Source organism: Neomonachus schauinslandi, chromosome 14 (assembly GCF_002201575.2).
Source record: "Neomonachus schauinslandi chromosome 14, ASM220157v2, whole genome shotgun sequence".
NCBI lineage: Eukaryota > Metazoa > Chordata > Mammalia > Carnivora > Phocidae > Neomonachus > Neomonachus schauinslandi.
The window spans coordinates 20626001-20651959 of NC_058416.1; the positions used below are offsets into that span (position 1 = coordinate 20626001).

Here is a 25959-nt window from a genome sequence, read left to right on the forward strand (position 1 = left end):
TCAAATTTCAAAAAATCTAAAACTAAGTTAAAACTTCTTACCTAAAAGAAAGTATCTTTCCGTTACTCTTTATTCACATTTGTATACTTTATTATCATTTTTTCTTTAGATTATATCTGCAAAGGTTATGAACTCGAGAAAAGGACTCTTCCGAATCAGTGCTGGAGTATACTTTGATGTGTTCTAGAAACTTATGTCTTGCAAATTATAAGATGTCCACAATCTTATACCCAATTTTTAACCTTGCAGGCAAAAGGGGAAGGCAATTAACAATGGGAAAAAGAGAACACCTATCGATTTAGTAATTGTGCATATTTGTTGTGGATATGACATCCTTAATCTCATCTCCAAAAATAAGATGCAAAAACATCTAATCATTACTTTAAAACCCTACACAGATGAGCCAGAAGGAAATGGACTTCTTCCATTACCTAGCATTCTTAAAAACTATCACATTGCCTTTCTAGTGTCCATCCTTCCCTTAATCTACCTGGATGGAGAGTTCCTTCTAGTTCTCTACAACATGGACACTCCCCTACCCAACTTCCCACCTGCCCCTGCCACACCATTCAGTCAGTATTTACTGAGTACCTTCTACGTACTAGGCACTGTAGTAGGTTCTGGTGTACTCAGAAGCATGAACTGGATATACGTTGCTTTGGTATTTAAAAATCATTTTATTAAATGGTACACAGTACATCAGTCAAAGATATCTGAATATTTAGTAGTTGGCAGTAGAATTTCTTATTTGGAAGTTTCCTAATGGGCTGAATTTCTTGAGCCATTCCATATTTCACAGAAAAAAAATTCTTCTTTGCTGGCATAGCAATGATTTGGCTAGTCTATTTTTTACACATAGGTGTATATCTCTCCCCCTTCCTCCCTCCCCAATTTATGGGAAATGTACTAATACTAACCATGATATTCTTTTTATTGAAAAGCAATATAAAATAGCTTTAGAAATAAGATAATTTTACATTATTTCTTCTGTTATGAATATTTTTATGCTTTGTGCCAGAATTTACTTCCCATAACTACACTTGCTTTTATCTAGAACATTTTATATTGGATTTCTACATTATTGAATATCTATTAGTGTTTAATTTAGAGGAGCTTAATAAACTGCTAAATCTGAGAACAATGGCTTTTCCTTTGCTTTCTAGACCTTTTTTCTGAACATGCTTATTTCTGTACAATGGGCAAATCTGACCCTGCTCTCTTCCAGTCGGCCAACAGCTCTTTTTGTACCTCTTCTGGTAGTTCGTAGAAAACTTCAGGATCAATGTCAGAAGGAAAGGTAATTTTCTCATCACTAGAATCTTGCTCTTTATTTTCTGTAAGTCTTTCATGATGAGAGACTGTCACTGTTGATTCCTTATGGCTATCTGTAGTGCGGTTTTTGGAGAACAGTCGCTCACTCTGCAAATTTGGAAATGAATGGAAAATAGATACGGCAGGGTTTGTATTTGAAAAATGAAATCCTTGAGATTGTTTAGGTCCTTGACTCATTCGTTCATCTTTTAATCTACTGTCTACATAATGTGAATAATCCTTTTGGCTAGACGGAGAAGAGGAACCACCGCTATTTAAACCTGATGTTCCTGGTTCACAGGGAGACACAGATGATATCTGTTTACTATTGGATAAATGATCTGTAGGATTTAAGGGACTATCTTGCATTTGTTTTGTAGAAAAGAAAGATAATACTCCTCTAGAGGCATGTAATGTACAACTCAAACTTCCTTTGCCTTGAACTTTTTCTCCAGATTTTCTAGAAAGGATTTCTTCTTGAATATCTACTGGAAGCTGCTTAAAGACTTCTTGGTCAACACCTTCAGGAAGTGAGCAGAGTGGGAATTCATCACTGTCTTTGTCTTTAGAAAAATTAGTATCTAGTGGAGCCTCCCCAGTTCTTGTACTTTCAATTCTTCCAGACGGTAGAAAATCCCAATTTGTTTCTTTGTCTTTGGAAAAATCCTCCATATGAGTGTCTTTCATTTTCTAGAACACAAGAATAAGAGAGTAATTTAAGATATCTGCTATCTTTTAAATATTCATGCTGCTGAACAGTACTATAGCCATTATCTGACCAACATGTTTCTAACCTACTCAGTAATTTCATTCCTTTTGGCCAGTTCCAAACCACTAGGGATGATAAACCCACCACAATTAGTCACACTATTGTGTGCATCTTTATTCACTATTCTAGGTAGAGATTTCCTTCCTAGATAGCACTGAGCCAGAAGATAGGTAAGTGTTTGGAAACTTAGAAAGTACCTTAACAATCGTGTTTTCAAATTTACAGTTCTGTGAATAAAGGAATGGTAGCCTAGAAAAGTAAATGATTCACCTATGGGTATCTAAAAAATATATATATGTTAGAGCATCAAGGGCTGGTTTTCTCAAAATCCCTATTCCGAAGTGTTACATTTAACAGAAAGAAAAAAAATATATTTCTATGGTAAAATCTCAACAACAAAATGAAGATATAATACTGTTTATATTTACATAAAATAAAAATTTAAAAACACTTTCAGTTCTAATTTGCGTAATTTTCTATGTAAATTTTTCACTTGAATTTTCCCTCTAGTTTTAAGCACCATGAAAATGTATACACAATCAAATATAACTCAGGAAACATCAACACAACAGTAACTGCAAAAAAAAGTAAAAGGAGAAGAGATCTGGGACACTATATTTACTGTATGCCAGACATATACAAGGTACTTTTGCTTATGTTTACCTCTCTAATACCACTATAAAGACTTATAATTCTGATTCTACCAAATAAGAGGTAAAAAGTAAACTCCTTTTTAAATTTCAGTTAATAAAGGGAATAAAAAGGGCCACAGAAAAAAAAGTAATTTGAAGAGGGCACTGATTCACTATTTCTGTAACAGGATCCCGTTCTCATTTTAAACTGAAATGTAAATGAAAATATTACTGAAATTATACTGATTAAACATTAAAACAAAGAAAATAATAAAAACATTTTGAATTAAGGGTTAATTGTAGGCAAGCACAATTTAGTAAAATATGATTTTTTTTTAAAGCATCCCATATTTAGTAACTAGAGGTTTGCTAAATGGCCATAAATATAAGGTTTTGTTTTAGTCACTTGGAAATATGACCGGCCTCTGCTTCTTTACTGCCACACTCTTAATTTCTACAATTGTAGAATGAGTAGTCATATATCAATCTTGTTATCAAAATTCAATGTAATTTCAAAACCAAGAAAAAAAATTTTTTTTTTTTAAGATTTTATTTATTTATTCAACAGAGCGAGAGTGCACAAGCAAGGGGAGCAGCAGGCAGAGGGAGAAGCAGGCTTCCTGCTGAGCAAGGAGCCCAATGCAGGGCTCGATCCCAGAACCTCGGGACCATGACCTGAGCCGAAGGCAGACGTTTAACTGCCTGAGCCACCCAGGCACCCCAAAAATTTAAATACTTTAACAAAAACATTGGGGGGATGCTGGTAGCTTATATATAAATTAATAGACAAAAAGATTTTATTTCCAGTATCTAGAAATATTTTTTTATTAGCTAATCATCATATTCCTGTTGCTATAAAATGTTTTAACACCTCCAAAACAAGGAACCTCCATTATGGTTTTCTCTTTTATCCAGTGATGCTTATGTTTTCTTCTTAGATCACAGTACAGTAGCAACCATAATATGAGAAGTAATATACACAAGTCATTCAAACAATATCATCCAAAAGACTCTCTAAATTATATCAATGGAACACAAACTTAGATTTGTAATTTAACCATACAAATCCAACAAGAGCGTACTTACAAAACTGCGCTTGCCAGACCGTGAAGTTGTTGATAATGATGGTGTTAAATAATAATCAATAGTTCCTTTCTTAGCAGTATTTAATGCTTTAAGGTTGCAGAGGCACACACTTAAAAGGGTAAGATGAAATGGCATCTTCACATTCACCATATTTCGAAAAAGTTTCATAAGTATATCAACCATTGGGGTCATCACATCGCAATTTCCTAAACAAAATGTTTGAGAAGACTGTATCTAAGCACATTGTCATAATTAATATTAAAAGCTTAATCTAATTTATATTGCTTAGATTAAGAAGTTAAAATCCTAAACAGTATCATTGGGACATCCTGACAGTATATACTACACTGGGACAATCTCAACACTAAATGCCAAATAAGGGGCGCCTGGGTGGCTCAGTTGGTTAAGCGACTGCCTTCGGCTCAGGTCATGATCCTGGAGTCCCGGGATCGAGTCCCGCATCGGGCTCCCTGCTCGGCGGGGAGTCTGCTTCTCCCTCTGACCCTCCTCCCTCTCGTACTCTCTGTCTCTCATTCTCTCTCTCGCAAATAAATAAATAAAATCTTAAAAAAAAAAAAAATGCCAAATAAGGTAAAGTTTTCAAATGATTTGAAATATGGGACTTCCAGTTATGGGAGTGTGATCAGATCAGAAAATCTTCTCCCCATAAAACTATAATAAAACTGGAAAACATTGTCAAAAACAACAATTTTGAGGATCTGAAAATGGACCAAAGGCAAATAAATTGAGAAGCAATGATTTATAACAGCTAGTAGAACTTAGATGAGAAAGGAGGAGACAGCAGCCTTACTGGCTGGGGTTGTTCATATCTTGCTCTACGCAGTAGTCCTGCCAGGGTGAGGCTGGCTGTGAGAGCCAGTAGCTTTGCTGTCAGAAAGGACAGACTTGATTTGAGGCAGAGGGCAAAAGCCCATACCCAGCAGTGTTTGCAGTAAAGTGAATAAACTTGGTAGGAAACAACTGGGGAAATCACACAGCTCTCTAGCCTGAGGTTGCAATTGTGGCTGGAGTGAGTGAAAAATCAGTGGATGAGCCATAAATTTAACCAGATCTGGAAATGAGAGAACCATACAGGGACTGGATAAGCTCCCCTCACAACCCCAGCTGACTGGGAGACTGCATGCACATGGCGGGGAGGGGAGAGAGGGCCCAAGCTCTCTACACATCACGGACAGGAATGGCAACAAGCATACATGGACGATACAAGAAGGCTACAGAAAATAAAAGCCAAGGCAGAGTTGAAAATGGCCTAAATTTTGAAAGCACTCTCCAACCCATGCACTTATCTATTGACAGAAGGCACAAGCCTTTCAGGCTCTAGCATTTGACCGGTCATCGGCTAACCACTAAACTATGCAGACACAGAGGTAACCTAAGAAGCCAAAATAAAAAATTTAAATCAAAATTAAAAAAAAAAGAAAGCAGAGAAATCAGAGGCTACACATCACAGGGGACGTAGATTCTGCAGCTTAAGTTCAGACAAGTTAGAAAAGGAAAAGAAAAAAAAAAAGCCCACAAGAAGAAAATCCAAATCCAGAGTTGCTAAAACACATTATCTAAAATGTCCACTTTTCTATAAAATATTATAATACATGAAGAAACAGGAGTGTGAGTCTAGTCAGGAGGAAAAAGCAGTCAATAGAAATTGACTTTGAGTTGGATTTAGCAGACTTCAAAGTTGCTACTATAGATATGTTCAAAAAATTAAAGGGACACCTTGGTGGCTCAGTGGGTTAAGCCTCCAACTCTTGATTTCAGCTCAGGTCATGATCTCAGGATCCTAAGATTGAGCACTGAGTCAGGCTCCACACTCAGCAAGGAGTCTGCTTCTTTCTCTCCCGCTCTGTCCCTTTCCCCACTCATGCATGTGTGCTCTTGTCTCTCTCTCTCTCAAATGAAAAACAAAATCTTAAAAAAAAAAAAAAAAGAATTAAAGAAAACCATTTTAAAGAATTAAAGTAAAATATGAGGGTGCCTAAGTGGTTCAGTCGGTTAAGCATCTGACTCTTGGTTTTGGCTCAGGCCATGATCTCATGGGTGGTGGGATTAAGCCCTCATTGGGCGCCACACTCACCAGGGAGTCTGCTTAAGATTCCCTCTGCCCCTCTCCCCATCTCACTCCCTCTCTCTCTCAAATAAATAAATAAATAAATCTTTAAAAAAGTAAAAATAAAAAATAATAAAATATGATAACTACCAAAGAAGGAGAATCTCGTAAGGAAACAGACTCAAACATACAAACAAACCAAATGGAAAGTCTAGAGTTAAAAAGTACAGTAACCAAAATAAACAAATAAAATCACTAGATGGGCAATGGCAGCTTTGAGATGACAGCTGAATCAAGAGAACTTGAAGACAGCTCAATACAAATTATCCAATCTTTGGGTGCCTAGCAGGCTCAGTGGGTAGAACATGCGACTCTTGATCTCAGGGTTGTAAGTTCGAGCCACAAGTTGGGTGTAAAGATATTTAAAAAAAAAAAATCCTTAAAAAAAAAAAATATCCAATCTAAAAATAAGAGAAAAAAGACTGAAGAAAAATGAACAGAATTGCATGCACCTTTAGGTTATTATCAATCATACCAACATATGTGAAATGGAAGTCCCAGAGGAGATGAAAGAAAAAAAAGGGCAAGAAAGACTATTTGAAGAAATAAGAGCCTAAAACTTCCCAAATTTCATTAAAAAATTAATCTACAGAATCAAGTTCAATAAATCCAGAGAAAGATAAACACAAGACTCCACACTTAGACACATCATGGTCAAACTGATGAAAGACAAAGACAGAGACAAATGACTCATCAATAAAAGAGAATTTAGTGCAGTACAACCCAGCTCCAAATTCACCCTTCAGTACCTGCTCCGAGATAATGCATTAGACTCTAAAATTTTTCACACTGAATATGACATTACACCTTGTCATTAAAGAACACTGGAAGACCAGGAAGAGAATCTTCCTGGTCCAGGAACCTGTTTCCTGGTTCCATGAATTTCCAACATACTGTTATTTAATTTTGCTTTCTCCCATTACATGGTTTGTTTGTAGTACTTATGTGTGGGGACACCTAAGAGTGCTTTCTATACCACACACATGTGGAACACTCAGTCCCTCAGCAACCTCGAGCCCCAGCTTGAGCTTAGTGACTCTGTACCATGCCACTACCAACTTAAACATCATACATACCAGGACAGTGCCCCCACTCATTCTGCACACCCACCTAATAGCCCTGACTTGCCTCTATCTCAGGGGGTTGTTTCCTCCAGGTCTTCCTATGCAGGCACCACACTTTCCACCTTTGCACTAGCAGAATACAGATACCTTCAGCACAACCATCTACCAGGCTCAGCTTACCTGCATCCTAAAGGGTTGTTAACAGAAGTTCTCCCAATACGAACACTGCATGCTCCAACCCATGCACTGCCTCACCAATGAGCAAGCTCCCAACATCCCAACTTATTCTGTGTGCCCACCAACCAGCCTCAGCTCACCCACAGATCAGAGGATGGTTTTCTCTTTGTCCAATAACTATGGACCAGCTCTGGGCCAGGTAATTCAAAGGATTTCTCCACCATCCAATGTTCTACAACCACACCTTCTCCTTAAGGGATAGAGGGACTCTCCTTTCTAAGTTTGTCCTTCCTTGGGTACTTTTCCTCAGCCCTTGGGTACCCCTTAAGTGTCCTCTTTATACTTTTATAGTCACTCCCCTAACACGGTTTAATAATTCTGTGGAACTTTCTCTATTTAAATTTTTGTGTGGTTATTCTCTCCTGATTGGAAGGAGACTGATAAAACTATTAAGAGCTGACTCCTCATCATAAATAATGGAAACCAGAAGACAACAGAATGGTATATTCAAAGTAGGAAAAGAAAAACAGTCAAGAATTCTTTTTTTTTTTTTTTAAGATTTTATTTATTTATTTGACAGAGAGAGACACAGTGAGAGAGGGAACACAAGCAGGGGGAGTGGGAGAGGGAGAAGCAGGCTTCCTGCGGAGCAGGGAGCCCGATGCGGGGCTCGATCCCAGGACCCTGGGATCATGACCTGAGCCGAAGGCAGACGCTTAACGACTGAGCCACCCAGGCGCCCCTACAGTCAAGAATTCTATATCCAGACAAGCTGCCATTCAAAAATGCTATATCGGAGTCTTCCATAAATTTTAGTTAGGTAGAATGGTTTAATAGTGTTGCTCAACTCTTCAAACATAACTGGTGCATTTTCCAGGACAGGCCATATGCTAGACAATAAAATTACACTCAGTAAATCTAGACAGACTGAAATTACTCAAAATATGTTCTCTGATCAACATGAAATTAAAGCAGAAATCAACAGCAGAATGAAATTTGGGAAATCATCAAATATTTGGAAATTAAACAACAAATTTCTTTTTTTTTTTTTTAAATGTTTTATTTATTTATTCATGAGAGTCAGAGAGAGAGAGAGAGGCAGAGGCAGAGGGAGAAGCAGGCTCCCCGCCTAGCAGGGAGCCCGATGCGGGACTCGATCCCAGGACCCTGGGATCATGACCTGAGCCGAAGGCAGACGCTTAATCATCTGAGCCACCCAGGCACCCTAAACAACAAATTTCTAAATGAGCTTAGGGGTCAAAGAAGAAATCACAAGGGATATTAGAAATGATTTTGACCTTAATGAAAAGGAAATACAACAAATGTTATGGAATGCAGCTAAAGCACCAATAAAAGGAAATGTATCACTTTAAACTTGAATTACTAGAAAATAAGTATAAAACAAATAATATAAGCTTCCATCTTAACAAACCAGAGGGAAAAGGACAAATTAAAGTAAAGCAAGCAGAAATAAATTAAAGACAGAGCAGAAATAAATGAAATAGAAAGTAGAAAAACAACAGAAAAATCAATGATACCAAAAGTTGGGTCTTAGAAAAAGATCAATAAAACCTTTGAGTGAGGCCTCACTCAGATAAACCTTTGCTAGAATGATAAAGAAGAAAGGAGAATACATGCATTACCAAAATCAGGAATGAAAGAGGAGACATCACTATAGATCCTACAAAAATTAGAAGGATAATAAGGGAATATTGACAACTTCATGCCAACAAACTAGACAACTTGAATGAAATGGATACATTCCTAGAAGATAAAAGTTACCAAAACTGATTCAAAATAAATAGAAAATTAGAATAAACTTAAAATAAATAAAAAATCAAATTCCTATTTTAAAATCTTCCTACAAACAAAAGCCCAGGACCATGAATAGCCAAAAGAAATTCAAAATAGAACAAAGCTGGAGCGCTTACACTATTTAATTTCAAAACTTATAACAAAGTATCAGATAGGGTGGAACTGATATAAGGATAACCACATAAATCAATGAAATAAGAAAATCAAGAAGTAAACTTTAGAGTCAATTAGTTTTTGACAAAGGTGCCATGACAATTCAAGAAAGAATGATCTGTTTAACAAATTCTGTTGGAACAACTGGATATCCACATACAGAAGAATGAACTAAGCCTCTTATCTTACACCATACACAAAAATTTACTCAAATTAGATCAAGTGTAAAGCTTAAAACTATAAATTTCTAAAAGAAAACACAGGAGGAAATATCTGTGACCTTTGGGTTAGGCAAAGATTTTTTAAATAAGACACCAAAAGCAGTATCCATAAAAGAGAAAAAAAAAAAACCACAAAACATAATGAAATACCACTGCAAGGCCACAAGAATGACTATAATAAAGTAAACTGACAATACTAAGTGTGAGAGAGAATATGAAAGCCCGGAACCCTCATACACTCTTGGTAAGAATGTAAATGTTATACTCACTTTGGGAAAACGTTTGGTAGTTTCTTAAAGTTCAACTTACCATATAACCCAGCAATTCCACTCTTTGTGATCTACCCAAGATAAACAAAAACATATATCTGCCCAATGACTTGCATACAAATATTCATAGCACCATTTTTCATAATAGCCAAAAAAATGGAAACAATCTAAATGCCCATAAAGAAGTTATCTTGTGCCATAAAATACATTCTCTATTAAACAACAACAAAGTTTTCCTGTAAAAATTCCTGATAGAATGAAGGTATTTAATAGCTCACTAACTCCCTGTGAAGATCCTCCATCTTTGGATCATATTTCTAATTCAAAGTTTGTTTTTTTAAGAGTTCAACCTGCCAGGCACCTGGGTGGCTCAGTTGGTTAGGTGACTGCCTCTGGCTCAGGTCATGATAGAGAAAAAGACTTTTAGATGACTAAGTCTCAGTAAACTGATGAGGTAAAATCAGTAAACTGATGAGGTGACTGCCTCTGGCTCAGGTCATGATCCGGGAGTCCCAGGATAGAGTCCCCCCATCGGGCTCCCAGCTCAGCAGGGAGTCCGCTTCTCCCTCTGACCCTCTCCCCTCTCATGCTCTCTTTCTCTCTCTCAAATAAATAAATAAAATCTTAAAAATTAAAAAAAAAAAAAGAGTTCAAACTGCCAATTAAATTATTAGAAAATTAGCCCATACCTGTCCCTAACTTCTGAATCACATGAGATGGAATAGGGCACTGACGACTCTCACGGCTACAGTGATTCTCAGATGAATACCGACGGATTATTAATCTGATTGTATGTGGCTTCCTTCCATCTTGGCATACTCTAAAAGGAAAGAGAAAGGAGAGATGTTTTTATCTATAGAGGTATCAGATTTACAACTGTAACAATTATAAATATGGTTGATAACTAGGCAGTAAGCAATAAAAGTCTCTGAATAGCCCAAACAAATTTCACCACATCTATGCACCAAAGCTCTAAAATCTTAAATGTAAGGTCTCAGGTACCATTCAGAATTGAGTGCAATCAGGAAAAGAACAGAAATAAGATATAATTATAACAAGTCATTTTATAATCCAAGTCCAAACATAACTAAAAGCAACATACAAAATTGGCAGGAAATTAAAGAAACTAAGGGACTTATTCACTGGCAGAGGCAAATACATGAAAAATGACAGATTCTTTTTACACAGGAAAAAATAAGATTACAAAAAGAAAAAAAAAATTTTAATGAGATAACTTTTGTCAACAAGCACTCCCTGAATAGACCTAAAGAACAGTAATATCACCATTATATGGCAAATAAAGTAATAGCTTGAACGATCAATTATATACTATATTTAAGTAGTACATGTACAGGCATCTTAAAAAGTGTTACATTCAAATGGTCTTGGTTTCAGTGTTGAAAACAAAAGTTTTAACAAGATAGAAAATTCACTTAAAAAGCAGAAAAATCTAATTACTAGAATAAATGTCATTAAAGCAATATTTTGCTTTTTATATGTATGGCAATGCATTAAAAAATCACAAACACAAAATAAAAATATTGTACATTGTTAACCTCACTCATATTGAAGATTTTGAACTGGAAAATTTGGGTTTTTATAAGTGATTTTTTTCTTTATTGCTTTATCACAAAACGTCTTGATTGCTGCCTTACTAAGATAATAAGATATCTTACATGGTTCCTGTAAACATGTTATTAGTTTAAATATCTTCCAGTTAACCTTTTTCTATTAAGTCATCATACAATTTAAAGAGTATTACTTGGTTCCTATAACTAATTAAGACATACTAGTAAAAGGTTGTATTCTAAGCAAGCTTAAACTAGAGGGAAAACATATTCACACAAACACAATCATTTTTTTTTGCCAGTCACTTCAATGGCATTATACCTCAGTCACTGAAATAAGGGGCCATGGTGTAGAAAGGGAATGGAAAGCAGAGATAAGGATAAATGGTTCATAGTTGGTCATTTACAGGTTTAGAGCACCTAGCCTCATTTCTGGGTTGATGCTTCAAATATAAGAGTCTATGAAATTGTGGTTTCTCTGCATGCAGAATTCTTTCTAATGGCCAGGCATTTCATAGTAGTCTCACATTTAGCTGAAGCAGAACAGATGACCCAGTTTCAGAAAAACACTCACAGGCCCAGCCTGAGTTATATCACTGGAGCTGGGTCATTCAGCGAGCCCCAGTTGCACGCAGCAAACGATGAGTTGCACGGCTCTGCTCAAGACATGAGAACCACACAGCATGTGAGAGCAAAGCTGTAGGAAATTTTACCTCATCAGTTTACTGAGACTTAGTCATCTAAAAATCTTTTTCTCTAGTCAGAGTTAGCCATCTTACGCTCATTTACAGAAGTACAGAAGTACAGCTACTCAAAACTGTTAGACCTCTGACACCTTATTTGAGTAATCAAAGAAATGGGAGGAAAAGAGATAATACTTTTCTATGGAACATTGAGAAATAGATATAGGATAGTAAAGGAGCATCAGAAAACTAAACATCTTGCTCAGTTTATGCTATGCTATTCATATACTCATAATCCCAGCTGACATGTTCATGTACTTACAGACCAGTGCCCTGCACACACCACACTCTGACTGCTCACACACAGCCCCACTGAGCTACTCCTTTGTCTGAGTCCATTTTCTTTGATATAGTCTGAGGCAAAGGAGATAATGAGGGTTCTACTTTCTCCATCACTGGTGTCTTCATAATTTCCTACCCTCAATCATCACAAATTTATAGGTGTAGAGATTCTAGATATCCATAAAACCCTCTTAGGTAACTATGAGCAGCTTAAGAGCCACAGTATAACCACAATGTTACCAAAATTAAGACTAATGGGAACAAATGAATTAAATTTAGTTAAGAGCACCTGTTACTATAATTGCAATAGTTTATAATGTAGAGAAATTCAATGATAAATGATCTCTCTTTACACTGTTCAGTCTCCAGTTAGTCTATAAGTTCCAAGACAGAACATCAACTATACTTTCCATATATCTTATACAGTATAGAATGATATGGCAAAATGGAAAATCACCTGTTCAAAAGACTGGCAAGTAGTTCTTCAATCTTACTTTTAGCTTCGACTTCTGATGAACATTTTTTAAATGAATCTTCTTCACTAAAGGACTACCAAAGAAGCACAAATAGGTATTACTGTAAACCCAAATAAGCATATCCAGTTATGAGTGTACATGCCAAATGTTCAAACATTCTTTACTAACTTTCCTCTCGTGCTTTATTTGAGCCGTTTAGTTCACTTTTATATTAACTCTTTTTTATCTGCAAGTTATTGTACTCCACTAGAAAGTCAAGAAAATTATAAAGTTCTAGTACCAACTCCAAGCTTTATTCTACGATTACAGTGAGGCTCTTATCCTGGCACTTGAAATTGAGTTTAACCTTGGACACATTATTTAACCTTTCTATAGTATCTTATCTTTAAGAAAAGAACAGGAGAAAGGGAAAAAGGTATGAACAAATAATAGTGCTACCTACCTCGAAGCTTTGTTGTGAAGATTAAATGGACTAAGGTATATAAAGCACTTAGTAAAGTGCCTGTCACACAGGAAAAAAAAATCAGTGTTAACTAGGTGATTATACCTGTCTCCATTTCCTAAATCACTAGATTAATTGGCAAACAATATTTCTTAAAAATTAAAGTATTTTGCCAAATGTATGCAACATAGACTGTTAAAATTAAGTGATATTTAATCAAGGTAGCTAACTTGAGACAGAAATACTATTTCTTAGATTCAATTTAAAAATATTTACTAATCTAGGGGCGGCTGGGTGGCTCAGGCAGTTACGCATCCAACTCTTTTTTTTTTTTAAAGATTTATTTATTTGACAGAGAGAGACACAGCGAGAGAGGGAACACCAGCAGGGAGAGTGGGAAGCACGCTCCCCACGGAGCGGGGAGCCTAATGCGGGGCTCGATCCCAGGACCCTGAGATCATGACCTGAGCTGAAGGCAGACGCTTAACGACTGAGCTACCCAGGCGCCCCAGCATCCAACTCTTGATTTCAGCTCAGGTCTTGATCTCAGGATCATGAGTTCAAGCTCCAGCATAGAGCCTACTTAAAAAAAATTTACTAACCTGGGGCACCTGGGTGGCTCGGATGGTTAAGCGTCTGCCTTCGGCTCAGGTCATGATCCCAGAGTCCTGAGATTGAGCCCCACGTCAGGCTCCCTGCTCAGTGGAGAGCCTGCTTCTCCCTCTCCCTCTGCCTGCTGCTCTGCCTACTTGTGCTCTATCTCTCTGTCAAATAAATAAAATAAAATCTTAAAAAAAAAAAAATTTACTAACTTAATAAATTAGCCTTCTCATAGGAAAGAGATCATATACTAACCTAGTAAGCAAATTAGAATAGTAAGAACATAATACTAAAACCAGAAATCTTTATCTCAAATAATGTGACAAACAGTACTCAATTAAAATAAGTATCAATGAGGGCGCCTGGGTGGCTCAGTTGGTTAAGCGACTGCCTTCGGCTCGGGTCATGATCCTGGAGTCCCGGGATCGAGTCCCACATCAGGCTCCCCGCTCAGCAGGGAGTCTGCTTCTCCCTCTGACCCTCCTCCCTCTCATGCTCTCTGTCTCTCATTCTCTCTCTTACAAATAAATAAAAAATTAAAAAATAAAATAAAATAAATATCATTATCATGTACCTGAGGTGGTCCTGAGGGCGTCACAGGTGAGTTATCTTCTCCAAAACTGAGCTTCTGGATACGCTGAGCAACTGAAATTCCTAACTCCTTTTCTAATATTTTGGGTGAAAAGGTTTGAAGATCAAGCACACTACTGATACCCAGCGCTTCAAGACGTTTGGCAGTTTTATAGCCAATACCTAGACAAAAAGAAATACAGTATTACAATAGTTTTTCTCCTTAAAGCTAATTAAAATATTATAGAGATATACCAAACACATCCTTAAATTCCTTGATGAATATTTTGCTAGGATTAAATTTTATTGAAAATAGGCTGTCCTTCTGCTCAGGGCCTCTTAAATGAACCACTTTGAAAACCTCACAACCCTAGTACAACATAATGAATATGGAGACAACCAATAAATGCTGTCTTGATAAAATGAAATGTTTACCACCTGTTACATAATACTTTGGAAGTATTCAAGAATAAGGGTTATTATTCATGCAAAGAAAGACTGTCACTACAGCAACAAAATTAATTAGCATGTGCTAATCAGCTAACCTGATTCCTACACATAATATCACACATTTATCCACAAGTCATATCTGGCAATATTTACTATCCCAAAAGAAGAACCAGAAAGCAAACAAAAAAACCTACTCATTAACAAAACTTTCAAAAGTTCTTGCGCTAAAACTCAGTCATACTTTATCACCTTACCTGAGATGATCAGGTAATTTACTGCCCCTTTATTTCTCTCATTTAAAAAAAATTTAATTTTACAGGATTTTGATCTTCCTGTACAGTAAAAGAAGTAAATCAAAGGCAATGGATGTGAAGGAGAAATTTTTTTTTTAAGATTTATTTATTGGGGCACCTGGATGGCTCATTCGGTTAAGCGTCTGCCTTCGGCTCAGGTCATGATCCCGGGATCCTGGGATCGAGCCCTACATCGGGCTCCTCACTCGGCGGGAAGCCTGCTTCTCCCTCCGCCTGCCACTCCCCCTGCTTGTACTCACTGTCTCACCCTCTGTCAAATAAATAAATAAAATCTTAAAAAAAAAAAAAGATTGATTGATTTGAGAAAGAAAAAGAGCACAAGCGGGAGAGGCAGGAGGAGAGGGAGAGAAAATCTCAAGCAGACTCCATGCTGAGCAGGGAGCCCCATGCTGGGCTCGATCTCATGACCCTGAATTCATGACCTGAGCTGAAATCAAGAGTCGGAGGCTTAACTGACTGAGCCACCCAGGCACTCCGTGGAGAGAAATTATTAAAGTATTATGTCAGTTATTTTCACAGCTGAAATAAAAGAGAGCTGCCAATTTGGCAATAAGAAAAGAGAAAACCTGTAAATAAATAAACAAACAAACAAACTCAAAAAGTAAAGCCAAGTAATAATGTTATATTACAACCCAACATAATAACTGTCTTCAGAACACAGACTGAGAGTCATCCAGAAAACTTCAGGTTACACTTATACTACATTAACGAAGGCAAAAACATTTTGTAATCACACAAATATGGGTTAAAAATACGAAGTTATGACATCTAAAGGTTCAGTTGCCTTAGAACTTCACTTCCACAGAATTCTAACATCTTATTTCCCAGCAATGCCATAGAAATGAAGTTTAACATATCCCTTATTAATGGTCTATAAAACTGTATTTGATCTTCAAAGATAGAAATTTGCCCCATGACCTGAATAGGTCACTAATCCCCTCAAGAAAAGTAGTTTCCTCATCTTTAAAATAAGAACTTGGCCTAACTGCTTTGGAAGGTCCCTTGTAGCCCTAATATTTTCTATATAATCCCAAAGTAGAGTAAGTAAAAGGCCAATGCCCCTCTCGAGGTGCAGTGTATGGTGTTAAGAATATGAAGCAGGGATTGGAAATAAAGGACCGTGATTCCAGGTTATAGCTTTCATGATCATATTCAAACTATACAAAAAGTAGGTGAAACTAGAAAAGTACATTCATAGATTTCCTAATCCAGATTCCCTCTAGAGAACATTAGGGTTTTGGGTTTTCTCCAAGAGCCAAGTATACAGACTCTAAGAATTAATAACATGTATCTATAATTTTTTAAATTAAAAATACAATAAGGGGCGCCTGGGTGGCTCAGTCGTTAAGCGTCTGCCTTTGGCTCAGGTCATGATCCCAGGGTCCTGGGATCGAGCCCCACATCGGGCTCCCTGCTCCGCGGGAAGCCTGTTTCTCCCTCTCCCTCTCCCCCTGCTTGTGATCCTGCTCTCACTGTGTCTCTCTCTGTCAAATAAATAAATAAAATCTTTTAAAAAAAAAATACAATAAAACTAATGTATATTTGTCAACTATAAACGTCTTACCAGGCATTTCCTTTACATGGCTCAAGCTCTGAATGAGAACTTGAGAACTTTCAGGTAATAACACTGTTTGCTGATTTGGTTTAAAAACACCAGAAACTAATTTTGCCAGTAATTTATTAGAAGCCACTCCAGCACAGCCAGTGAGACCCAGTTGATTATACATGGCTTCCCGCATTTCTGCTGCAATCTGAGATCCAACAAGTAGTCTGATGTGCACGATGTCATGCAGGTTTATATCTATAAAAACAGCCAATATCATTAAGTCACCACAAAAATTTTAATTTTCTTTTTTACAAATGAGTTTAAAAAGGGCACAGGGCTTAACCTATATCCAACCCCCCCCACACACACACACAAACACCACCATACTGTCACCCATTTAACTCATCTCTTTCATTCTTCATAGGAATCGTGTAAAGTAAATAACTTCCAAAAGTGAATTCCAAGTGCCTGTGATAGTGAATGCATCCTGGGAGTGCTTAATGATTAACAGATTATGAAAACTGATGTCTCATAAAAAAATTCCTGACACTAGTAAAACTTTTACTTGTGTTTAACTGTAAGCAAGCATAAAAGTAGAAGTATTACGCTAATAACAGAGCTAACATTATAGCTTTAAAGATCTGAATCTAAACTTTACACACACTAGCTATATGTGCTACTGAAAATAATTCTGAGTCTGTACATAGTTTAAGAGATCTTCTATGAAAAGTGTAGGGAAATTATACAGAAACAAATTTTCTTAGGGGTGAAAATGCTACTAGAATTATATGAGACTGTCCTTATCCTCAGGAGTATTTACAGATGAAGTGTCATGAGTCTGCAATTTACTTTTAAATGGCTCATCAATCAACCAACCAATCAATCAAGAGGGAGCAAGATAAAATAAATGTAGGAAAATAACAATGGGTGTATCTACAAGGAAGGGCATAAGTGTTCTCACTGTACTACTCAACTTTTTTGTAGGTTTGAAAAACTTTTTTAACAGAATCTTGTGAGGAAGGATTCATGAAGAATCAGACATTTTCTTTTTAGGATATAAAACCTAGATCTCTGTATTATGTTCTAACAAATACTGAATTTGCTTTAAAAATTATAAAGAAACATACTTAGAACCTTCTTCTATTCAGTCCCTATAAGTGACAAAAGAGCAGGTCCAAAGGACACAGGAAAAGCTTCGTGTCCTCTTCTAGAAGAGAACTGTAGCTCTACCCCTTTTCTTCTTTAGTATCAGGATGGCAGAAAACTAGACTGGAGATTGATCACCAGTTCTCAGAAAAGGGGGATAAGAGGACACATGTGCTGAGACCTAGGCCAAGAAGGTCAGGGCAAATCTTACACAAAAGCAGACTAGCACGTCTTCCATGTGGTATGATATGGAAGTCACCAGCAGAGTTACAAGAGGTTTTAAAGTCTAAGAGATATTCACTGGGGCTTATTGAAGCTTATTTTCAAAAGCAAATATCTCTGGAAATTCCATCAGTCATTTATACTTTAATATGTGAAGGAGATGGACCATTCTGTTTTCTTGCTAATAGTTGGCAAAGATTATCAAACTGACTGAATATGAGTTTGCAAAAGATGGCAGGTAGGCCTGGGCAAGCTTCCACAGAGGGTAACTCAGGAACTCAGAGAGCAACATGAGTGTTTGATGCCTGGGGGAACAGAAAGGAACAAGCAAAAGATGCAATAAAAGACAAATTTAGTTTACCTCAAAATTTTGCTTAAAGACAGCTTTAGGAGAAGCAAAAATTATTCTAAAAAGTGTATTATTAAGGCAACTCTTATAACTAAAGGATGACCTAAGGAAGTATGGCTCTTAAAAATGGTAACACACAAACTGTGTCAGAGAAATGAAAAGTGCATGGAGCACTGAGCTACACATGTCATCAAAATCTCACTTTCTGCCTACTTAATATGGAATACCAATACCTAATTTTAGTCATTTGAGACAAGTCACTGAAATATGGCTATACCTCCAACAAAAGCCATAAAATTTTCAGAAAGATAGTCAACTCGTTGAACTCACTGAATTCAGTGAACATTAAAAAATGTTGGTACTTTGAGTTACTAAATAGAGTAAGAATACACTTACACTGATTATTATATACATGACCCGACACAGTCAGTGCTGAAAGTTCATCACTTTGAAGCTGCTGTAGTCTCTTCTCAACCATTTCTGTTAGATCCACAAAATTTTCATCAAATCCAAGTCTCTCAACAACTGGACTAAATTCTTCCAACAACTCTAAATTGAAATAATATTGGTGCACAGATGTTAACTAAAGTCATAACTAAAGTGGATTTAACTATTTTATGCTGAAAAATACGTCACATATGTTAAAGGTTTTACATATATTCACAGTTCCACAATATCTTTAATAAAGTCCCCCATTAACCGGATTATTTTTTTTTTCCCTATACCACATTTTGAGTAAAGGCAATATTTTCCAACAAAATAAGTCCAAAATGACATTCCCTGGACAGATGCTTATAGCAATATATTTAGCTCACTCTCCTATACCTATAATTTCTATACCTGTGGTACATTATATATCAATGCTTACAGTTCTTTATGATTTTGAAACAGTGGTTCCAAAGAGTAAATTACAATCAGCCTAGAAAAGCAGAGACAAGTAATAATACACTCTACCTGTATTTTCCACAAGTCTTAAAAAGACAAAACAAATAAAATGTAAAACTTCCGGGGCATCTGGGTGGCTCAGTGGATTAAGCATCTGACTCTGGCTCAGGTCATGATCTCAGGGTCCTGGGATCCAGCGTCAGGCTCCACATTCAACAGGGAGTCTAGTCTGCCTCTCCATTCCCCCCACAACTGTGTGCATGTGCTCTCTCTCTCTCTCAAAAATAAAAAAAGAACTTCCAATTACTGGGGCACCTGGGTGGCTTAGTCGTTAAGCGGCTGCCTTCGGGTCAGGTCATGATCTCAGGGTCCTGGGATCGAGCCCCGCATCGGGCTCCCTGCTCGGCAGGAAGCCTGCTTCTTCCTCTCCCACTCCCCCTGCTTGTGTTCCTGCTCTCACTATATCTGTCAAATAAATAAATAAAATCTTAAAAAACAAAAAACAAAAAATCCCACAAACTTCCAATTATTACTGAGTCAAAAAGAAAAGTCACTTTGATGTAGAAATTAAGCTCTAAGAACTTATGTCATGGATATCTTCATAAAAGTATGCCAAAATTTCTATATGAAAATGTCTACTGAAGCATATATTTGGAAGAGCAAAAAGTAACAGCCAAATTAATCCGTCACTATCAGGAAACCATATAATTTATCATCCAACATAAGACATTTTTTGAATGAAAAGAAGTGCTTTAATAATTATGTAGGGATAATAGGAATAAAGTGGGACACTGTCTTCATATCACTAAAGGACTGGCTAAATGAGTATGGAACAAAATACAATGTAGTACTATGCAGGCATGAAAAAGATGAGGCAGAGCTAATATGAAGGATATGAGAGCTCACCAAGAGGCACAACTGTATGTATAACCTCTTCTGTGTAAAGATTAACTTCTTCATATTCAGAAACATACAATTTTGCATAGATGCACAAGTGATATTTTCAGAGTAGAGTCTTATCTTTGCTTGGCTATCCCTTCTTCTCCCTTCTCTCATTTCACCATGCTCTCTCCAGAAGTTAATTAATGTTAAAAACCTAGTATACATCCTTTCATGTTTCCCTTCCTATTTATACACAGGCATATATATATGTGTAAAGGGAGGGGTTTGGACCATTGTTTTACACATATGGAACAATATGACATGTTTTTGCATCTTGCCTTTTACTCAACGAGGCATCTCTCTCTGAGTCAAACAGTATAGCACCAATGCATTCTTTTTAATGGCTATATAATATTCCATCATAGAGAAGTCTTATTTAGCCATTCTCATCCTGATGAGCATTTGTTTTTATTCCGTATTTTTATCAATTATGAGCCATGCCACAAGAAATATTTTTGTACATATGTTCTCATTATTTTATTCCTATTGAATAAATTCCCAGCAGTAGTATCACAGGGTTAAAAAATATAGTATGTATCTCTAATTTCAAAAAATGTTTCTATATCACTTTTTGTAAATATATATTTTGTTTCTACTTTCTCTCACATCATTTTTTGCAAGTACGATGGACATAAAATAATATCTCACTAATTCAAATTTCCTTAGCTACTAATGAATTTGAGTATTCTTTTTCCACATAATTGTGGACATTGGGTTTGTTCTTTTTGTCAACTGCCTATTCATATCTTTCATCCATTTTTCTTAAGTATCTTTTTCTTGTAAACTTGTAAGGGCTTTGGGTATCATATTTAACACTTTCATCTGAAAACTGCTACAATTTTTTATAAAAGAACAAGCAAAAACAAAGCAGAAAAGATAAACAGTTGATTCTTTGATTCTTATACATTTTTAAATTATATATATTTGCAATATACCAGTACAAATGTGTTTTCATTTTTCCTGTAATTTACTAAAACTCTAAGATTCAAACCCAAACCTTAATAGGGAAGAGTTTATCTATACTATAATATTTAGTCTGTGTGTGTGTGTATATATATGTATATATATATATACACATAATCCAAGAAAAATTTAATATACCCATTATTTCTGCTGATAGTTCTTAACAAATCTAGTTTTTAATTGTTAATCAAACATTACAGAAGCCTCTCCCAACTACTAGTGCATCAGAGTACAGATATTTCCTCATAATTCATTTAAACTTGTTATTTAAATTTAAAATAAAATAAAAAAATATTTTACTTTCTTGCATTTATCTTTTGTATATCTTTCCATTTTCTTGTTTCCAAATTTTGTTTTACATTTTTTCTCACATTTAACATTTTTCTCACATATAAACACCAGTCACAAGAGACTTCAAATTTCTTCCAACTATACGTTTTTTTGTCAGCATTACTCATATAAAGCCATCCTCTTATATAAAATATTTTTAAAAGCAGGCAAGATCCAAAATAAAAGTTATTAGCAAAAAGAAAGTGATTTATGGCATTTTACTAATTAAAAGTTTCATGTAGTGAATGAGCATCCTATATACAAATTAATGCTGAAAGTATATTGTCCATGATCTGTACCTGTAACCTTATATGACATCTCTCTGTAACGAGTCAAATCTTCTCCATTAACTAATACCAGCTGTGGACATTTTTCTTTTGCATCTCTGACATTCATAAGTTTCTTAACTCCAAGTTTCCTAGCTTCATAGTTACAGGTAACCACCAAATATTTCTGCTGAACTCCTATAAAATAGGAAATATTTTATGAGAAAAGTGAGCAAGATTAAAGAAACATTTTAAAATAAAATTTACTAATTCCATATTATAATTGTAAATTGTAATGCAATCTATTTTGATTAAGAATAAAAAGCTCTATTCATTTGAAAAGCATAGCCTCCAGGGGCACCTGGGTGGCTCAGTCGTTAAGCATCTGCCTTTGGTTCAGGTCATGATTAAGCCCCGCCCGCATCGGGTTCCCCGCTCTGCGGGAAGCCTGCTTCTCCCTCTCCCACGCCCCCTGCTTATGTTCCCTCTCTCACGGTGTCTCTGTCAAATAAATAAATAAAATCTTTTTTTTTTTTTTTTTTAGATTTTATTTATTTATTTGAGAGGCAGAGACTGAGAGAGAGAGCACATGAGAGGGGGGAGGGTCAGGAAGGTCAGAGGAAGAAGCAGACTCCCTGCTGAGCAGGGAGCCCGATGCGGGACTTGATCCTGGGACTCCAGGATCATGACCTGAGCCGAAGGCAGTCCCTTAACCAACTAAGCCACCCAGGCGCCCCATAAATAAAATCTTTAAAACAAAAAAAAGAACAGCCTCCATTCATCAAAGTTCCATGAAATTTAACAAAAATCATCATAAATCAGTATATTCTCTGGAATCTTCAGTGAAAAAATACAAATAAAATCCTTCTAGGATTTTTTTCCAGACAATACAAACCAGGTTAATTTGTATTGAATTAACTCTCTCTGTATATAAAGTCTAGGCCATGTTTCACCAGAAAAATAAAACAGATGAAAATAACTGAGTACAATTAATTACCGGTTTCTGCTAGAAAAACTTTCCAATGAATATAAAGCAATGTTCTGTTACAAGTGCTAACCTATAGTTATTATTAAAGATCTCCCCCCCGATAAATGTTGTAATTATTGAACTGTTCTTCACAGCAATTTGTAGAAAATATTAGCCATCATTAGTGAGCCCCCTCCTTATCAAAAATGATTAAATTATGATCATCTACAGACTATAAAAACTCTAGCTTACTAGTGGTGGCTTAAGATCGCTGAAATTAATTTTCTCTTTACACAAGTTGACCACTTATCACTGTAAAAGTAATGGTCATCTAAATGTAAAATACAAACATATAGAAGAAAAAAAAGGGTTATGTCCATTCCACCAATGTAAGACATAGGTTTCTAAAATGTTGATATTATAAACAGGGCAAAGTAATGTTATTTCACATAAAGATTTGTGATATATCAGATTATGCCCCAAAATAGAATCTCTAGGTCAAAAGTCATAATTTAAGATTAATCAGTGAACTATATAGAAAATAGGATTGGTAACTTCCTCAACTAAAAAAGCAGTCTTTTAATACAGAATTAAATTATATGGACTCACCATTATATGTCACCAGCCCAACTCAAACAGTCACACATTTGTTAAGCATAACTGAAAGACTACTTCTGCTTTCTCCCAGAAACTTTCAACATCACATTTCTCACTTCCAGATAATCATTCATTCCTGTCTTAATTATACAATACTTTTTTATTGAGGATTATCTACATAGCATCTTCTGTTATACTGCTACTAATTACAAATGCCTTTAGGAGAAAACTTACATCCTCTAATCCTAACTCCTTGACACCCATGGGAAATTTAAAGATCCTAGACTGATATTGGCATACCAAAAACTAGTCATCCCTTTGTTCTTCTTCAGTAAATCAACTAGGCTGGGTTGAACTGGGATTTATCAAAACCAAATGAGGCACAAGAGGTTAGCAGCAGGTGAACCGGAGTTGCTCTTTATGCTTATACTAAAAGATAAATTCTTACTACATGCATAAAATAAATTTTTGGAAATTTAAATGACTTTTCCAATTTAAGATATACATATAATAAAAATGTTAAAATAAGCCAACATAATAAGTAAATCTTCAACATAAAATTTCTCTTTGCCTTTTATTTAAAAAGATACTTATTATTTATGGAAAACTTAAACTCAATATGCCTTAAGTATTTAGGGGTCTATTCAAAATCCAACCTTTTTGTCATATGTTACACAATCCAAGAGTTAATTTCAGAAGTGGAGAGGATAGATGAAAACGTCCATTAGAATGTAATGACTTTTTTGAGATAAGAGGATTATAAAATTTCAACCATTGAGAACAAGGTTAAAAGTTTATTATGGTCTTTCCGTTCATGTGTTCAGCTGGCTATACTAGTTGTATAAAATTCACCATTTATTAAATAAGGCTTATAAGTTTTACACCTGGTAGTGAAGCAAAGTTTACTGTCTATAAAGTACCTTGAGAACTGCTTCCAAAATCTTAAATATGGTTAATAAATCAGAATATAATCAACATAAAGGAATAGCTAATACTCTTATACAAAATGAAAATTATTATTAATGTCCAAAATTACCTAAAGGTTTGCCCTTCAGTTCCGGATTTGAAATCATTTCTACTTGTGCATAAAAGCAATCCAGATCCACATGTACTATGACTCTGGATGAAGAACTTCCTTCTGGAACCACTTGACCATGAACCAATGCAAAATATGCAAAGAAACAGAAAAATACATTCAGTCTGCTTATCATCTCTGAGCAATTGGCAGTTCCTTAAAACATGGTAACTGAGAAAGAAGAATGCAGATTTTTTTTCCTGGATTCATGTGTCAAGGCATCTAAAAATTATAGACATGAGAGAAACTCCATCTACAGTAGGGTCTTCAGTCCTGTTTACTTAGTATTTCTTTGTGCACTCTATTTTTCTCAGGCTAGTAATAACTTTGAGGCAAAAAATCCTGATCAATAATAGAAGATGCAAAAGGTAATCCTATCACTTGGAAGTTTCTAACAACATTTAGATTAAATCATAAGGGGTAGGAAAGTTTAAACACTGATTTCAACTAACTAAAAATTATTCTAAGTGGCACGTTCTTAAATTAAAAAAAATAATAATAATCGTAAATACAAAAGGGCAGAAGCCAGACCTGTGGGTTCCAGTGTACTATATTTAGTGCCCATATGAGAGAAGGATTATCTAGTTCTGTACTGAATCCCAAATACCTAGAAGAGTGCCTGGTATACAACAGACTACCAATAAATACTCACTAAATTAGAAGAATGAGTAAATATTTCTTGAATTTTAAAAAGTAGCTCGTCAGGGGTGGGAAGGGAAGGCGGATAAGAGGAGATTCCAGCTCATAACCAGTCAAAAAACAAGGAAGGATAAGTGCAATGTGGTATTCTGGTCTGGATACTGGAACACAAATTTTAATGGGAAATACTGGTAAAATCTGAATAACATTTTTACTTTAGTTAATAGCATTATGCCAGTGTTCACTTCTCAGTTTCGACATACGTACTATAGTCATAGAAGACATTAACATTAGGGAAAACGCTTCTGCAACCTTTGTAAGTCTAAAATTATTCCAAAATTTACAACTTAAAGGGGGAAGGGGAGGCCGGGAATTGGAGCCTTGGCCCCAGGCCCTGGGTTTGGGCTGTATTAAGGTAGAGCCCAGAGGCTGGAACAGGGTCACGGAGAGGCGGCCACTGCAGATGTGCCTCGTCTTCGGTTGTGAGCCCAGCCTGAGTCCCAAACTCTGCCAAGTGGGCGACAAGGTTCTCTACTTCTGCAACCTTACACCGCCCGGGCGCCTATTCCGCCTTCACCAGACAGTTTGGGGGATCACAAATGCACCCTCGACTATCGTAACTGACACGCCCACCCTCGTCCTATTCAAGCGAAGCCAACCCTTTCGGGATCTTGGCCATAAAACACCCGGTAGCGGAGGCCAGCTCTCTCTACCAAGCCGGGAAAACGAAAGAACAGAGCGAGGCGGGGACGGTCGCACCCCGATGGCCGCCGCCGCCCCTGGCCTCCGCCCGCCGCGCCCTTCTCATTTACACCAAGTGAGGCCGCCGGGCTCCTCAGGCCCGGGCGCACCGGGCGAACCGCCGGTCTCCCCCGCCTCCACCCGCTCCATGGCCTGAACCGCGTCCTCTTCCTCGTCGCCGCCAGCTTCCTCGGCGGGCTCCACCCCCAGCTGCTCCATTC

General features: G+C 36.5%; 1 protein-coding gene across 8 annotated transcripts; it reads right to left on the reverse strand.

Annotated features, from left to right (window-relative positions):
* Positions 1–664: 664 nt before the first annotated feature.
* On the reverse strand, positions 665–25959 carry POLI (DNA polymerase iota). Of its 8 annotated transcripts, none has more exons than XM_044920936.1 (10): positions 25848–25959; positions 24320–24444; positions 21753–21917; positions 18730–18882; positions 16635–16871; positions 14311–14489; positions 12676–12767; positions 10315–10445; positions 3799–4004; positions 665–2001 (listed from the first exon to the last, which is right to left on the reverse strand). In XM_044920936.1, the coding sequence occupies exons 1-10, from the start codon at positions 25955–25957 to the stop codon at positions 1183–1185; spliced, it is 2217 nt and encodes a 738-aa protein (XP_044776871.1). In that variant the 5' UTR covers positions 25958–25959; the 3' UTR covers positions 665–1182. The 8 variants fall into 8 exon arrangements, with proteins under 8 accessions (XP_044776871.1, XP_044776872.1, XP_044776870.1 ...); XM_044920937.1 differs by having other exon boundaries at positions 18730–18813; positions 25812–25959; XM_044920935.1 differs by having other exon boundaries at positions 25812–25959.

Bases quoted from the DNA above. Each gene is read 5' to 3' on its own strand.
- POLI (XM_044920935.1), bottom strand. From the start codon at position 25,957: ATGGAGCAGCTGGGGGTGGAGCCCGCCGAGGAAGCTGGCGGCGACGAG. The intron at 24,445-25,811 runs GTGTAAATGAGA...ATATTTTGCATT, and splicing joins GAGCCCGGCGGCCTCACTTG to GGTTCATGGTCAAGTGGTTC. The intron at 18,883-21,752 runs GTACAGATCATG...ATTTCAATTTAG, and splicing joins GATGTCATATAAGGTTACAG to AGTTGTTGGAAGAATTTAGT.